This window comes from Seriola lalandi, unplaced genomic scaffold (assembly GCF_002814215.2).
Source record: "Seriola lalandi dorsalis isolate HSWRI2012SDOR001 ecotype SW California unplaced genomic scaffold, Sedor1 jcf7180002054677, whole genome shotgun sequence".
Taxonomy (NCBI): domain Eukaryota; kingdom Metazoa; phylum Chordata; class Actinopteri; order Carangiformes; family Carangidae; genus Seriola; species Seriola lalandi.
The window spans coordinates 1,457,989-1,474,902 of NW_019525230.1; the positions used below are offsets into that span (position 1 = coordinate 1,457,989).

Here is a 16,914-nt window from a genome sequence, read left to right on the forward strand (position 1 = left end):
AAATTAAAAAGTTCAGCTCTCGCCCTGGTCCTGCTGCAGAAAGCTCCAATTTCTTCCTCCCAATCCAAACCCAGGCCATTATCAACTACTCCACTACTTGCTGTACCAGAATACAAAATAAAAGTCTGTCACGACGTCGGGCACCGTTAGTGCTCAGTTGCAGAATACTAGACAGTGTTACATATTCTGAACAAGTCACAGGAGACAACACGACTTTTGTTTAATTTTGTCATTGTTAATTAACCAGATAAAAGATGCACTAGCCGCCTCCACAGTCCAAAGTTTGTTGTGTTTGTGGTTGTTTGGGATGAGAATAACATTCAGAGCAATGTGTTAGTCATTACATTTGTATATTGCAGTTTAAGGGCCAAGAAAATGTCCCAGCAGTGTCCACGCCTGACACCAGGAATATATTTAGACAAACTGAGATGTAGTTTTACACCATTAAAATCGGCCTGCGTCGCTTTAATGTTGACAAAAGCCACAATAACAATACAGTTAACACAATTTGCACACTAGTGAATGTCCATTTGATTCTGTAACTTCAATATCAGTGCAGGAACATCAGGAGTTATATGTTGATGTTTTGGTTTATTCTTGTTCCTGGGTGAGCTCACACAGCCTCAGTATGAGCCTGAGCTGTTTGGAGTAATGTTTCTGCTTTAGGTCGAAGGAGCCCAGCAAGAGGGAAACAAATTGCTATTGTATATTCAGGGCAAAAGATGGTGTTGCTTGCACACAGGAGCAGATCATGTGAGTTCACTCAAGCTGTTATTAGTAATAACTTGATAGTTGATATATCTTTTGTTTATGCCGAGAGGAGGGGGGATGTTCTGTCCAACACCATGTCTCAGACGAGGCCTGGCCACAGTCACACTGGCTCGTATTGTTTGAGTGAATATGTTGGCCAGTTGCACAGACTGATTTTGAGTAACTCGGACACTGTATCTGTATCTGTGTGTGAACCGAATAGCAGGACACACTCATGAATACTCATACTACATCTACTAATATGATCATTCTAGATATCTGGATCTTGATTGCTATGAGTCAATACGTCTGATCGTTCAGTGTCACATCAACCTGTCATCACGGTTTAGACAGAGAACACATACGGCCAAAGATTATGATTAGGAATAATAAAAAGCAGGTCTGTGAAGCGAGCACCTGTTCCATGTTGTCTGACTGAAGAGCCTGCGAAGGGACAAACTCGCCTCTCTCACAGCGTCTGTCCTCTGCGCTGATAGAGACCTCAATTTGCCATCACAGAGAAGGAGCAATAAAAAGAGATGACAACACTGACAGACACTTACAAGCAAGCAGAGACGTGCTCTGCCTGAGTGTCTGTCTGCCTGTCTGTGTCTTTTCTTCTCCCAGCAAAAGCATTTGATGGACAGGATGAGGCATAATCTAACTGAGTGAGGAGCAGATTTTCACATCATGGAAACGGTTTTCTCTGATAGTTGGTTTCACAACGAGTTGGGAGCGAGTTCAATGCAAACCACCTCGGACCGAAACCCAAATAGATTCAAGTCTTCCCCCGTGTTGACTGCTCCGCTGATCGTCACATTATTAGATAAGGGAGTTCCACTCTTAAGTTTTCGTGGACAAGTTGCTGGCCTACTTTTATCAGTCCTGACCTGACTTTACTTCTGAACAATAACCTTTACTTTACATAGGACTGTCAGTGGGAGAACAACCCTGAGCAGCACAGCCAGCCATTGAAACAAAAATAAAGATAAAGAATGCACATGTAATCATGCACAAAGGGTGAGAAAAAGGGACAAAGAAGCTGCAGCTGACATTTAATAGATACGTAAGAGAAAGAGAAGTAGAAAAAGGCTGACAAAGACAAAGAGAGAAAGAACTAAACACTGTTACTTTCCCTCACCTCCTCCTTTCTCTGTGCAAAGTTTTCTGATGAATGAAGACAAATAGAAAAAGCAAACAGATAAAGTGTGGAAAGGGGGAAAAAGAGAAAGAACAAAGTGAGAGAAACTGATGCAAATCTACAAAGAGAGAGCAAAAACCTTACACAACAGGTCATGAAAGAAAAGAAGACCACATTGTTGTTATTAGATTAATTGTTACTCGTCTTTGCTCGCAGTTGTGTCAGTGTCATACACCAGGCTGCTGAACAATTCATCAGGGAAGACGGAGCCCAGGCAGGCTTGTGCAAACACACACACACACACACACACACACCCACACACACACAAATCATTGTTTGTCTGAGAGGACATGATGCTCACAGAGTTGTAATCCTGGAAAAATTGCTCAGGGACCTGTTTTTGCTGCAACTGCGCAGCTGTGTGTGTGTGTGTGTGTGTGTGTGTGTGTGTGTGTGTGAGTGTGAGTGTGAGTGTGAGTGTGTGTGTGTGTCTGTCTGTCTGAGAGAGAGAGTGTGTGTGAGAGAGAGAGAGAGTGTGTGTGAGAGAGAGAGAGTGTGTAGCTTCCCTGGAGAGAGTGAACAATGTCTGCCCTCATATTCTTTCAGTCAGTCAGTGTGGGGCAGCATGTGTGCAACACTGCACATGCAGCCATGATGCTGCAACCTGGGCTCTTCTCTTTCACTGTCCAACTCTCCTTTCTACTACAGCTTCTCTTAACTTCTGTATCTTTACAGGTTAGGGGGAAGTATTTAGTTTACTAATATTACCCAGGGTAGGGAAATACACTGTAACACCCAGAGGCCACGTTTTTGGTTCACTTGAATACTGTAGTTCTGCCATAAATTGTACCTTTACAAAGTTCATAGTGCTCCGTTTCTGTTGACAGAAATGTGTATAGTCAGTTCCCTCTCGTTTATTATACATGTATCAATTGTCTCAGAGCATTTTGCTGACCTTGAAAGTTTCAAGCCTCTTACATCTCTGATCACGTCCAGCATCAGTCGTGGATGTGTTCAGAGATGAGCTCTGTTTCACCTGTGACCACACCCAACAGTAAAGTCACAAGGTCCTAGGGGACACCTGTCCATCACTGCAGCAAGGTGACAAGATAAAACCGCTGGGGGTCGGCAAACACCTGATTTTCAGGGGCTTTGATTTTCTGAGTCTGTCCAGTTAAAACCTGTTTCCCACTCTGAGATGCTTCATAAACACATGTTCTAGATGAGCTCATTCTGAATTTAACACGAGTCCACTCTAATAATATATGTGTAAAGTAAATAGTGTGTGTAGTGTGGTCCATCTAAATACAGCTCCACTGCCCACGACCCAGGGATGGACTTTGTGGACCTGCAGTGACAGCAGCGATGGTCATTTCAGTGTGATACAGCCACAGTTTATGGTTCTTAACCCTCATTAGCTCTGCTAACAGCAGTTTGAATGGAAGATTGTAAAAAACAAACAAACAAACAAACCAGCATATAATTAGGTCCAATATGAGCTGCATAAGTGTTCATAAAGCAGCTGCAGGTTTCAGTTCACTGGTTTGAACTGAACAAATGATGCTGTAATATCCAGACGGCAGCGGAATAACAGAGTGGACAGAGAACCGCAGTTTTTCAGAGGATAAATTTACTCAACAACAAAATAGAGTTTTCATGTACATTCAGCTCTTGACATTATATTAAAGGCATGAGCTGTAATTCCCAACAAATGTGACACACTCACACTGAGGAATTCAATCATCAGCACAGTGTTATTACCTCATACTAAGTTAGCTGAACAGTATCTAAGTCTTCTGTTTTATTACATTTTTAATCTACTGGGTACACAACTGTCTTCTCTTTGTCACTTTCTTTCAACATCTGCTTGAATCAAATGAAAATGTTTCATAACCCAGGACACAACTTCTGCATTGTACAAGCAAACATCGTTTCTGAGGCAGTCTCTAAAACAGACAACATAACTGCATCTTCTAATGTTTAAATTGCAGGGGTCAATATTGGAGTTTTGACTTGTTTTTTATTTGGTTATTTAATTTAAAGCCACATCCAATAGCTTTCATATAATTTAGTTTTACTTCCATATGTAAAGTTGTCACAGTGAGATTCCCAACATCTGCTGAATCAGCTGGCATTGAAGTAAAGATACCAAGATACCATCCTATGAGCTTGATATATTATCATAACCATTTATTAAACCTGCATTAACCGCGGGGGCTTGTCTGTGTATTTGATTTAGTCACATTTGGAGTAAATATATATATAAATATATATATATATATATATGAAACATTTTGTAACCATTTTAGCAATTGAATGTGGACAGTGGAGGCCACATGTGAACAATTTAGTTGTAGCAGAAACCTAATGTAGGCTATAATTACATTATGTCAATAATTTAATAGGTGAAGGGCGGCGATTTTCCAGTGTGCTCTCTGTCTGTCTCTCTCTCTCTCTCTCTCTCTCTGTCTCTGTCTTTGCTCTGAATGAAGTTAAATGAGTTTAATAAGGTTTATAATGAAAAGAAATCAAACATCTGATTATTGATGGCCATTATCCAAGACAAACTCAATGTAGAAAGACAAAGCTGGCAGCAGCAGTGTGGACATGCACGAGTGCGAACCGCATCAGTTCAGCGAGGTAGCTATCACGAACATGCAACGCAGGCAGTGTGTCCCGAGTGCCAGTGTCTGTCTGAGGTTTATGAACAATGTGATTTTACATTTTTAGACCCAAGGTGCATCTTTAACACAGCAGACAGTGTTGAGGGTGAAGTTTTGGTGGAAGTTTTCCCCGTTGCCATTTTGACTCACCTGTCTGATGGCGCACAGCAGCTTCCCATAACAGAACACGATCACCAGGAACGGCACGATGAGGCAGAACACAAACAGGCAGATGATGTAAGAGATGTTATTCGCTGTCTTGGCCGTCCAGTCGACAGAGCATGTGGTCCCGGGACCTTCGGGGCCATAGTGGCTCCAACCTAAGAGCGGCGGCAAAGTCCAGATGAGGGAGTAGACCCAGGACAGGGCGATGCCCAGGGAGATCTTACGGTAGTTGGAGGGGTCTGCCTCAGTGGGGGCCATCATGGTGCTGTAGCGCTCATAGGAGAGGACGGCCAGGGAGATGAGGGACACGATGCCTACAGCGGGAAAGACAGGCACACACATACGTATGTAAGCACTACATAGCCAGCAGTTTACAGAAGGAGTTAAAAACAAAGTACATGAGCAAGATATAACACTGTAGATATCACAAGCAGGTTTGTTCTCCCTTTTTACACCCTGACAACTGTACATCACATTTAATGAGGCCATCAGATGCAGGCAAAATGTGCTGTCTGTCCAAATGTTTATCTACTCTAGTGAGGAAACCTCGCTGTTAGTGTGATATAGAGCCACAGAGCACTCTGTGAAATCACAAGTACAGCTGAAATGAGCTTTATGGTTTATTGCTTCAAAAGGAGGCCGGGTTATGACTTTAAAAAACAATTGCTTTAGTGAAATGTGCAGTGTAATGAAACTATAGCAAACACAGTGGTGTAATCATCTAATATTTCAGTTCACATGCCGGGGTTTGCAGCAGATACACGCAGCTGTATATCATAGACAGTGGCACTACCTGTAGTTTCTCTGCTTGAAGCAGTGCAGTGGAATACAACACAAAAGACTTCAAGAAGATTTTTTTTTTCTTGATATCTCAGTGTTTTTCTTTCTCAGTATTTCAGAGGCAGAGCAGCAGGAGCCTGGAGCTCAGTGTTCATGCTGACCCCTCAGCCTTTTTATCCTGTTAGCTATTTGTTTTGAAGCCATTATGATCTGCAAGGCCGTCCTTCATGCCCATTGATTTTCGGTTGGCAATGAAGTGGACCTAAAGTGGATGCTCCTTGAGGAAAATGGTTCAGACCTTTCTTTGAGGTGCCAAAGACATGACTGCTCAGCACAAGGAATGAATAGAGGTAAAACATTGAGGAGGGGAATGTAGGAGGGGGCAGGGAGTTAGAAAAATGAGGCAGAAGACTGAAACTGATTCCAGCTCTGTGAGGGTTTTTGTGTCCGTCTGTGTGCACCTGCATTAGCGCTGCCTGCAGTCTCTTTGGCACAGCGTATTATGCTTGTCTGTTGCCCCCAGGTATTGCGGTCATGTTGTTTTTCCTGCACAGACTGCTTAGCTCCGGTCTTTTATTAGCTCTGTTACTGCAATATTACAAAGTCAACACAAGTTTTACAACAACCCACTTGTGCTTCTGTTTGATGTGAGCTGACTTACTCATAGCAACCAACCCCAAACATATTTCCCATGTATTTTGACAAAAGATGTTTTCATCTCAGCTCATCATCACTCCATCTCCTCCAGCCTGCCACTCCTCCCACGTCATTCTCTGGCTACACTCTGAAGTTTAAAAGGAAACAGCAGGAGCACTGTCTTCACACAACAGGTGTACTGGCTGGTGTTACATTTAAGCTCAAGCCTTTGTGATAGTGTTTCTAGCTGGATGTCATCAGTAAACAATGGTGTAGTGCCAAAGCAGTGACGAAACTACAACTGCTAGAAATAGCCTTTATCCCACTGTGTTTTAGAGCAGAGACTGAAAGGTAGACTACAACTGTTTCAAATTGTGATTGTTTCTGATTGGTTGATGAATAGCAGTGACTTAAAATAATCTTTTCTGACAGCTACCCTCGTTCCTGTCAGTAGTTCAACACATGGATCCATTAGCAGCAGTACTTCGATTGCTGCCTGCCAAAAAGTTTAATGGCAAAATGAATCTAATCGTGCGGTAAAGTGACAGCAAACCAATTTTTTAAAAAAGAAACTATTTTCACAAGAATCAAACAAAGACTTTTGTGAACTGTGACTCTTATTTGTCGGGCATAAAAGCGGAAGTAATGAAAAGTTTAATGTGACTGCAAGTCAGCGGGGATAAATGTGTCAATGTGTGTGCAAATGTGGCGAGAAAGCACTTGACTTTCAACCTCCCACATTTTATACTTTTACTGGTGTTTTATTCAAAGTGTTGACCCATAAGAAGATATATTTGTGGTTTTAAGAACCAAAAACAATCTCAATGTAGTTTTACATCTCCTCTCTCAGGCGTCTCTCTGGAGCTCTAGTAACAACAGGTCAATGAGCCAATCAAAAGAGACGAGGCTCTGCTGATTGGCTGACTGTTTTCTGAGAGATCCAATAAAAAAACTGAACATGATAAAATGAAAAAAATGTTTTGTTTTTTAATGCAATGACACATTCTGTCATTTGATGGAGCTGAATGCAACTTCTCTCTTTGCCCGGGATGCACCGTGTAGTGTTGCAAGGATAGTGTTTTCTCTTCCAGCCCCAATTGTGGTACCTGAACCTGGTGCATCCTGCTGATACCAAGGTGCCAGTCCAGTACGAGTCTGCCTATTTCCTTCATTTAAAATCTTTATACCTCGCTGGGATCATTTTAATGTGAGGTAACATGAGGCTGGGGAGTCGGTGTATAAATGCAACTGATGACAAAAACTGAATTGGAAATTACATCAACAATGAAACTGTATTTAATGTGGATCAGCCACATCTGATCAATACCTGAAATGCCCAATAAGGTCAATATTGGCACCGATAGCGATCCAGGGAATTGGATCTCTGCTTTCCTAATGGTATGTGCAAAATAATGCACTCCCAGAATTCCTGATACGTAAACTAACAGACAGGCAAAACAGATGCAAATAATGCTAGAACATGAATAACTATATGAATTATACTGTATGAGGACTTCCATCCCGAAACCCAGGTGTGGAGCATGTGGTGTGGCACATCGTTGACATGACAGACCGATAATATCTATAAATGTCTACCATGTCCACGTCCAGCTTTGAACAAGGAGCCAAATTGAATCACACTTTCCCAAATTTGCTAATTAGCAGCTGTCCTCCATGACTCCCATATAGAGGAAAATGTAATACTGGCAGTCATCATGTTGCTGAAACAGCTGACAGCAGTCCTCTGGCCTCAGGCTCTTCAAAACTGTTGTACTTGATTATGTTTTATCACTTTTTAAAAACTAGATTATGCTCACTGATCCCATCACATGCACACTGCTCTTTCTCTGGTTACTCAATCTATTTGACTGACAAGGAAATCTTTATTCGAGCCGACGTAATGTCATCATGAAAGACACCCGCACAACTCTAGATGTAACTTCTGAGCAGCTGAAATCAAACATCCCCCCTCCTTCCATCTTCCAGTCGTCTTCAGGCAGGATCAAAGGCAGCAGTTGAATCTAATATTCCAAAATGAAACATCTTATGATCTAATAACGTCTGAAATCAAGAAGAGAAAAAGGAGCGTATTTGTTCTGCTGCCGCTGTGATGCTCCACCACTGCCTCTGTTTTGTCTCTTTAAAAAGTATATGGTTCTGTATCTGATACTGTATATCCAGGAAAAGGCAGTTTGAATGAAAAACACAGGATCGAATAAAGCTGTGTTTGTTCTATAAATCCCCTCGCCGTGTCTTTCTCCTCAGTCACCGCAGGTGTGCGGATGTATTGTGATGCCACTAAGTCTAAAAAAAAGAGAGAAGGCGTTTCATTAGGTAGCAAACGTCTGGCTAACATTAAGGATGACTGCTTTGGCTGGCAAGTCTGTGCAAACGACTGCATGACTCAAACCAGGCTCCTATCATCCACAAAACATATTTTTGTCTCTGTTTTTTTTAAATTTATTAATTTATTTTTTTATAGAGACCTTTGGTTCACTATTTATTACACCGGTCATTAGCTGGCTCACTCTCTCTGACCTTTATGGCGGAGCAGCGTTGTTCTGCTTTCTTTCTCCCTGCTGAGACTTCTTCCCACCGTCGCAACAAATTAAAATCACTCAGGCCAGGTGCCGTCTGTGCCTGCGTGATGCACATATATATGCATTTCCTCTACCTTGTACATCTTCATACATATCTGCGCTCGTGTGTGTGTGTGTGTGTGTGTGTGTGTGTGTGTGTGTGTGTGTGTGTGTGCGTGCAGGAGGGCAATCTAACTTCAGTATGCAGCGAGTGGGCCCAGCAGTGCAAGGTTAATCCAGTGACTGTGTGCAGAGATCACTTGAGGCAGAAGGAGGCAGCTGGCGTTATGCAGGGACACGCAGACCTGGTGTCAAATAAAGACAGAATAAAGAGTCTGTCCTGTTCCTCCACAGTATAATGGAAGACAATAAAAGTGCAGTGAGAGAACGAGAGGGAAATGCAAAGAGGTGGGCCGGAGAGGTGAAGTAGATAGATGGGTGGCAGGAGGTTGATGGCAGAAGAAAAAGTACAAGATGTGAGTGTGTGGACGTGAGCACACAAATACACACATGCATGCTCGTCTCCACAAATTGTCTTCAGTTTGTTCTCTTGGCCTTAAGTCAAAGAGGCGGATCATCAGTTGTTCAATCTGTCAAAAATCCAAGACGTTAGAGGCTAAAAGCAGGAGACTGCGAGCAAAAAGTAGAAATCAATTTGGAGAGGAAGCGGTAATGCGATGTCCTAACACCTCACCGGCAATGTCTTTTGTCACTGACAGTGATGCCCTCTAATTTGAAGGAACATCGATCATTCAGAAGAGCTTTATAGAGATTTGGTGAAGACAGACACAGTCGGTTTGTCAAAAGATGCAGCCGACATTATTCATTTAAACAATCAATTTCACTTTTCCTTTCCCTGACCCTCCTTCACTCTCTCTTTCACACGGGTTTTATGAGCTCATTGAGGAATTACTCATCCATAACCAATTGGTGCTCTAATGATGTCTGCAAGCCATGTCTCTCTCACATGCACACACACACACACGCTCTCTCTCTCTCCCTGCGATGTTTTAGCTGGAAGACGCTAAAGTCCTGTTAGACAGGTTTTAATAAATTGGCTCCTTGTGGACGTCACAGTTACCCATCTTCAGATGGTGCTTAATCTCAGCGTAAAAGTCGAGTTAGCGAGGCAGAGGGAACAATCAGAGTACATGGAGATACTGAGACACATCAGAGGCTCACTTCATTCTCCACAATATGACTGAAATGAAGTAATTCTGTTTTGGAAATTGCCAACTTATCCCAGAGGAAGTTAAAGTAGCACTGAAGAGTCTGTTTTCAATTTAAAAGTTTGACAGATTCAAGAGGCTGTTAAGCAATGGGAAATTCAATTTAGTTAAGTTGAACGTACTGTGTGAAAATTTTTAGTAGACCATGGAAAGCAACAGGGTGGCCCAGTGACAAAAGCCAGGAAGGGAAAGCCTGCGACACTCGCCTGCAGCATGAATCTTAATCAGTGAGTGTAATGTGTGTAAATCTTTAGTTCTCTCCTCTGATGTACAGATAGATTTAACAGCCAGGGGCCTGATGGGTCGGGGGGGGGGGCTGGGCTTCACCTGCAGTGTCACTGAGAGAGATACCATCACAATCACAAAGAGACAAATGACTAGAGAGATGCAAAACTACTGCAGAGACACAAAATGGCCATAAAGAGATTCAAAGGTTCCAAAAAAGAATGTAAAAAGACTATAGAGACAAAAAGGAGTAACAGATGACTACAAAGAGACAAACCTAACTACAAAAGATGCAAAACAACCACAAAACCCAAAAGAACACCAAGAGACAAATGACTCCAAAGAGATGTAAAACTACTAAAAGATGCAAATTGGGCACAAAGACGCTCAAAACAACTGCAGAAAGACACAAAGCAACCTCAACCAAACCCAAAAGAACACAAACAGACAAAGATGCTTCATGACAGCCGGACTCTGAAGCAGCTGGCAGAGCAGGTGACACTCTAGATAAGGAGAAATGCCTGAAATCGTTAGTTACAACAGGTATCACAGGTCCTGATGTTGGGCGCTTGTGTGGCTGAGATTACGGGCGGTTAGCGAGGGTTTAAACATCAGGAGATTGGACGCACTGAAGTGAGTGAGAGGGAACCCTTTGTGCAAGATTTATGAGCCTTTTTATACAAACTTCATCAGAGGAAAGTTACGGCCGCTGACTACAGACGTTCAGAATGCAATGTGCAGTCAATGTGCAGTTGTAAAGGGAGCTGGAGGTCTCTGTTTCTGAAAAGCTCTAAATATTTTATCAAATGTTATTATTTAATTTTTTTTTTTTTTTTGAAATCCTGTGAAAAGCAATTCACAAAGCAGACATGTTTTTTTATTCCAGTGGCCAATGAACTTTAGGAACTCATTTTTAGAAGAAGATGACCGTGAAATTCCGCGGCTATGATTAATTGATGTGGGCTGTATTGCTGGAAACAAAGTGGCAAAGTAATGAAAACATGATCAATTATTCAAACGAGACTAATGGAGTGACAGTTGTCAGTTATAGTTTGAAGCTCTATACATATATATCGAATGCAGTGAATTTTGTATGAGATGCATATAGATTGAAATTTCTGACATCTGATTTTAGACACACTCAGTCCAGCATGGTCTTCAGTGAGAGACGAAGACGAACTCTCCATCAGTCTGACAGCAAACACAGAGATACAGTATTTTAACATCTGAAGTTACTTTCATGCCAACTGCATCCTTCGTCCTGTCTGTTTCTCTTCCAAACATCTGCAACTAATAGTTTAAGAGCTCGTTTTGAAATCATAAACTGTGAAATGTCCTTTGACTTTGATTGGACAGGAAGAGGAGAGACGTGTATGATATGCAGCGGTGCAAATGTCATAACATTGTGTTGATGTCAAAAGAGTTGAGAAATTAGTGTTTTCAGAAGCCAATATCTCAGACTGCCCGGTCTTCGAAGGTTGTTCAGATGGCTCGGAAAGCTTTTAAAGCAATTACTGGGACTGATAGGAACCTTGAATCAGGCATCAGGCCAAAGACTCGTGATGATGGAAGAATTTTCATGTTTAATGCATTAACTATAGTCTTCTCTCAAATTCACTATCAGACAAATTTCATGCAAATTACTGAAACACAAAGTTCTGACTGATACAATGCTCAGTTAGTTTAATAAAAAAAAACTCCTTATTTGCAACTTCTGTGCAGCAGCACTGGCACATCCAAAGATGAACACTAAGCTTCTTTTCTTTTCTTTTTTTCTTTTTGCCTCAGCATCCCAGCCTGGCCCGACTCCAGGTGAGCGAGGAGAGTTGCATCATTCAGGCACATTTGCATCGATATCAGCACTCCTGAGCAAAGGTAGAGCAGCCTCTCCTCCCTCATTACTAATTTCCCCTGGGTGATTTTACTCTGCAACAAATGCTGCTGATGCATCTGCCACAGCCTGATCACGGACCGAGACCGACAGACCTGCAGCGAGATGAACAGTGATGAGGCTTCCTTCGCCTCAGGCGCAGACACTCAAACTGTATGATAACAAGCATTTAACGGTCATTTCATAGCATGCTGCACACTGCTTTACATACATACAATATGTGCAGCACCCAAATCACCACGGTGACATGTTCTCACAGTTACTAATGACATTCTAACAGACGACTTGCAACCGTGAACACACTATACCCTGCTTCTCTAAATACCTGGAGCGGTCTCATGTCATGAAAATGCAGCACATGCATCTTTGGAAGTGACTGGAAGTGGTTCACCAGTCTGTCATGCAGCCCCAGCATGAGATTATGACCAATCCCGCACCACGAAGAACTCCGCTGAACTGGTTTCCACAACTCATCAACTAGAAAATGCATCTGCGTGTGCACTTACAGGCATCTCCTGGACCGTGATGGAGGATGTGCTCCCTCAAAGTCTATGATCCGCAACATCACACCAGCTCTCTTGAATCATCTTGTGCCTTCTATAACAGCAGCTACTAAATAAGATGATCTGCACTTTAAGAAAGACCTGGACGCTCTGTGTCATGACGGCAGGCTGCAGCATGCATGATCACACCCAACATTAAGAAAAAGAAAGAGAGAAAGAAAAGATATTGTTCACACATGTGGAGACATACAAAACTAATCAGCTGGCCAATTAATAATAATAATCGGTTTTGGTGCATTTTGTCATTTTCATGTGGGCTGGGCGCATTTTAAGGCGTTTCTATGAAAGTTTGATGTGACCATAAAGACGCACGGTGCTCATCACAACGGACGTAATAAGCAAAGACATTCGAATATTTCTCTTATGTTTTAAAATGCTCTGATCGACCGGAGGAATGAAGCTTAACTTCATGTACAGTAACAAACGCAGTGCTCTGAATGATCCACATTCACGGCGCACCACCGCTCACACCCATATCAGAAATAGAAAATAATACAGTGTAATACAGATGTGCCACAAACACACAAACATAACGTCCACATGAAGACCGCTTCACACATCCCGCATCTCTACTCACCAAACAGGGAGTTGGCGAAGCCGTACCACACGCATCCTCCTTCTCCTATGAGCCACCGTCCCTGCGTGCTGGCCGCGAAGCTGAACGGAGTCCCCAGTACGCACACCAGCAGGTCGCTGATGGAAATGTTAATCAGGAGCAGGTTGATGGGCGACCGCAGCATCTTGTAGCGGCAGAAGAGCACGAGCACCAGTAGGTTGTTCAGAAGTCCAAAAGTGCCGATGAAGCCCAGGCACACAGCCACCAGCAGGTTCCCTGTCGGGGTGAGGGTGGTCCGGTATGAGCCGCCCCCCAGGTGCCCTTCCCCGGCTCCGGCACACTGAGCGCTGTTGACCCCCGCGCAGCCGCTCAGGCTCACGTTGGACACGATCATCGCAGTCCGGTGTCACGGCGGTGGCACACTGGGCGGCCACAGTGCTCTGAACAGCAGCTAATATGTCGTTGGCATTTCTTTCTTTTTTTCTTTCTTTCTTTCTTTTTTTTTAAAGAGTGTGTGTGTTGAAATTTACAGACAAGTGTCGCTTCAAGCTGCAACACTTGTTGCTTTAGAAGAAATAGGACCAAGAGGAAAAAGTAAAGCCAAGCAGGAAAGTTGGATAATAAATAGTTTGTTTGTTGGGGATGTCAAAACTTTGTGTCTCAGTTCAGGGGGAGGGGGAGTTAGAAAATTTAAAAAAAGAAAAAAGAAAAAAGTTTGGTCAGGCTTTGCTCCACCGTGTGGCAGTCTACAATGCACACTCTCCTGTCTCTCGCACCTTCCCTCTCTGTCTGTATTTAAATCATTGTAGCCCGCTCTCCAGCAGCTGACGTCTGTGCAGGGGGAGGGAGGCAGGGAGGGTGGGTCGGGGAGGTGGGGGTGCACATGCTGGTGCTTCACTGAGGGAAGAGATGGGCATGGAAATCCAGCAGCAGACCAATCAGACCATCATCATGTGGCTCCAAGGCAGTACTGCTATAAAGCCACCCCCACCCCCCACCCCCACCCCCTGGCTCAAAGCTGCTTTAAACAAAAAAGTCCACCTTAAAGTTTCAGGAGCTGCTCTCTTGTCTTTCTCTTTCTTTGGAATCACATCTGTGTCAATACAATCGAACACAACTTCTTATGAGTGATGCGTCCCATTTGGTGTCTTCACTGTCTTCTTCTTCTCTGTGTAAGGCAATGTAACACTGAGGGACCTGAGCAGGACCTGAACGTTACACGCAGTGTATTGACTGTTAGAGCAGATTATGATCCAGCTAATAGATCACAATGTCACCAACGCTTTAAGTTTGTTCTATGATGTGAATCGAGACCTTGAGCAAAAGCAGCCAAAACAAATGCTTGACTTGCTCTCTGGTGTGTGTGTGTGTGTGTGTGTGTGTGTGTGTGTGTGTGTGTGTGTGTGTGTGTGTGTGTGTGTGGTCGATTTGTCCCAGCCACTGCATTGTAGTGTTATTTAAAATAGTATTCAGTTGCAGCAATAAATAACAGTTTCTTGACACCTGTCTCACCAACATCAGCTGCAGTTCAGTGGGTGTGCATTATACCATTGACAAAAAACATTCAGGAATATATAGCAGTAAATATTATACTGTTGATGTGATGATACACACTGCGTTGTAAGGGCACTGGTGAATTTGTGAAGTTTAGAAGCAGCGAATATAAAGTCTAGTGTCTACAGAGGTCGACACGTAAGATGCAGTGTGACAGATGAGAGGCAAGGACAGAGTGCATGGATCGAGAACTGGCCCGGTCTAACATTTTAAATCATGATTGATAAACACTATATATGTAACACCAATGAATCCACAGTATAACATTATATTATTGTAATAGCTCTCAGAAAAATCCCCTCTTATTTAATATAACAGTTTTTCATTATTGGACCATCCTGAGCAGTTCTGTTTGTTTACTGGAAAACCTTATTTGCAGGTCTTTCCGTGGATTTTCTTTTTGGTGAGGGGCAAAGCAAAGTTCAATAAGCTTTAATAAACTGGCAAAGGTAGCCAAACAGTGGGAGCCATTTAATTTGACGGTTTTTCTACTTCACAAAAATTGTGACACAACCCCCTCACCAGTTCAGGATCTTCAGCACATGCAGGCGGGTCCGGGGGAAGAGAACTCTTTCCATGTTTGAAGACATGACTCATGCAGAGGTGGTGTATCTTTCTTTCTCTGGCACGGACTCTGATCAAGCAACTGTCTTTGTCTATCACACTGAATTAAAGAAACTATTAAAAATTCATAATACAGACTTACATTTTAGGTCTGCAGCTTGTTTAAAAGTGCATATCACTGGAGGATGACTTCTGTACAAAGCAGCCGGTTAAAAAAAAAAGAAAAAAGAAACTCATATGCAAGTTGTAATGGAATTATAGTTTGAGCCTGCTGCGAAATACTTCTGATAAGTTTTGTAATTTTTCAGCAGGCGGAAATGAAAGACAGCATTTATCTGTAGCACCCCCTGAATCAGAGGGATATGATCACAAGTGCCTCTGGAGGGGGGAAACGAGGCTGCACATTATTCCCTTACAGGAACAATTTGATTTAGCACCTCTTCCCTATGATGCCCAGGAGTTTTCCCTCTTGCCAAAGGCTGAATGCAAGAATTGCTTTATAGTTATGCTCCTGCAAGCTTCTTCTTCTCCATGTACAACGATGTAATGGCCCACAATGTGACACACTTGCAGATTCTGACCCACAGGTAAAAAAAAAAATAGTGGCTTGTGAGTAACTGCTCTCTAAAAACATGGACGACAAGTAACTTATTCAATATGTAACTTCCTTATCTGTATTTAGATAACTGAGGTCCTCTCTTCTGAGAGGGAAGTGTAAGTTGTTTGATTGGGACAGATTTAGACGGGGCTCTATGCTTCCAATTCAATATATTTTTTGCAGTCCTGTCTGGATGAGAACATGCTTTTTTTTTTTCTTCAGACCTAACAAAAGACACATCATCATTTTTATATATTTTTTTCCCAGTGAAATAGAAATTCAAAAACGAGTATTCCAACTAAAATTGTGACTCACTTCGCAATCGCAATGTCTGCCAGAATAATCATTTTTCTGTATATCGTTCAGCCCTAATGCAAAGTATGCACTGCTCAGCCGCAAGAGTAAAACCTGTAACTGGTGTTAAAGTTGTGGCTGATCAGTCTCCAGGATCTATGTGAAAAGGATTCGGAGTCTCGTCACTGTCACACATTCATTTTTAGTTTCTTTTGTCAAGACAGGACTTTGACGTAGCACAGAATATCGGGATGTTAAATCTTAGAAGAAGAAAGTACATACAAAATGTTTCAGACATGTGATTGGCACCGTCAACCCTTGGCACAAGAAAATATGCCAAGGGTTGACAAATGGCACCAGGACTCACTGAAAGGTTTGATGAGGATGAAAATGATGTAAATCATATGCAATGTCGTTCAGTCACCAGATCTCAACCCAACTGAACACCCATGGGAGATCTTGGGCCGTTGTCCCCGTCATCAAAACACCAAATGAGGGAATATGTTTTGGAAGAAGTTCATGCCTCCCAGCAGAGTTCAGAGTTACTCGTAGAATCTTTGCCAAGGAGCAGCGAAGCTGTTCAACACCTTGTTGGTTAATTTTTCAACCCTTTTCTGCAGGGATGCAAAAACATGCATTGCACCCTCAGTTTGATGTTTTCCACCCTCAGTTGAAATTTGAATAATAAATGTGTCATCGTTTAATTGTGAGTGGGAACTCTCGCTA

General features: G+C 42.6%; 1 protein-coding gene across 3 annotated transcripts in view; it reads right to left on the reverse strand.

Annotated features, from left to right (window-relative positions):
- The window catches only part of LOC111666576 (vertebrate ancient opsin-like), a 57,325-nt gene extending 43,440 nt beyond the window's left edge, over positions 1-13,885 (reverse strand). For all 3 annotated transcript variants that reach the window (XR_015438192.1, XM_023421947.2, XM_023421949.2), the window contains exons 1-2: positions 13,200-13,885; positions 4,705-5,033 (exon numbers count right to left, since the gene is read on the reverse strand). Coding sequence is in view for 2 of the 3 variants with exons in the window: in XM_023421947.2 (XP_023277715.1) it covers positions 4,705-5,033; positions 13,200-13,572 (702 nt within the window). In the remaining variant the exon portion in view is untranslated. The remainder of the gene's footprint in view (positions 1-4,704; positions 5,034-13,199) is intronic.
- Positions 13,886-16,914: the final 3,029 nt, after the last annotated feature.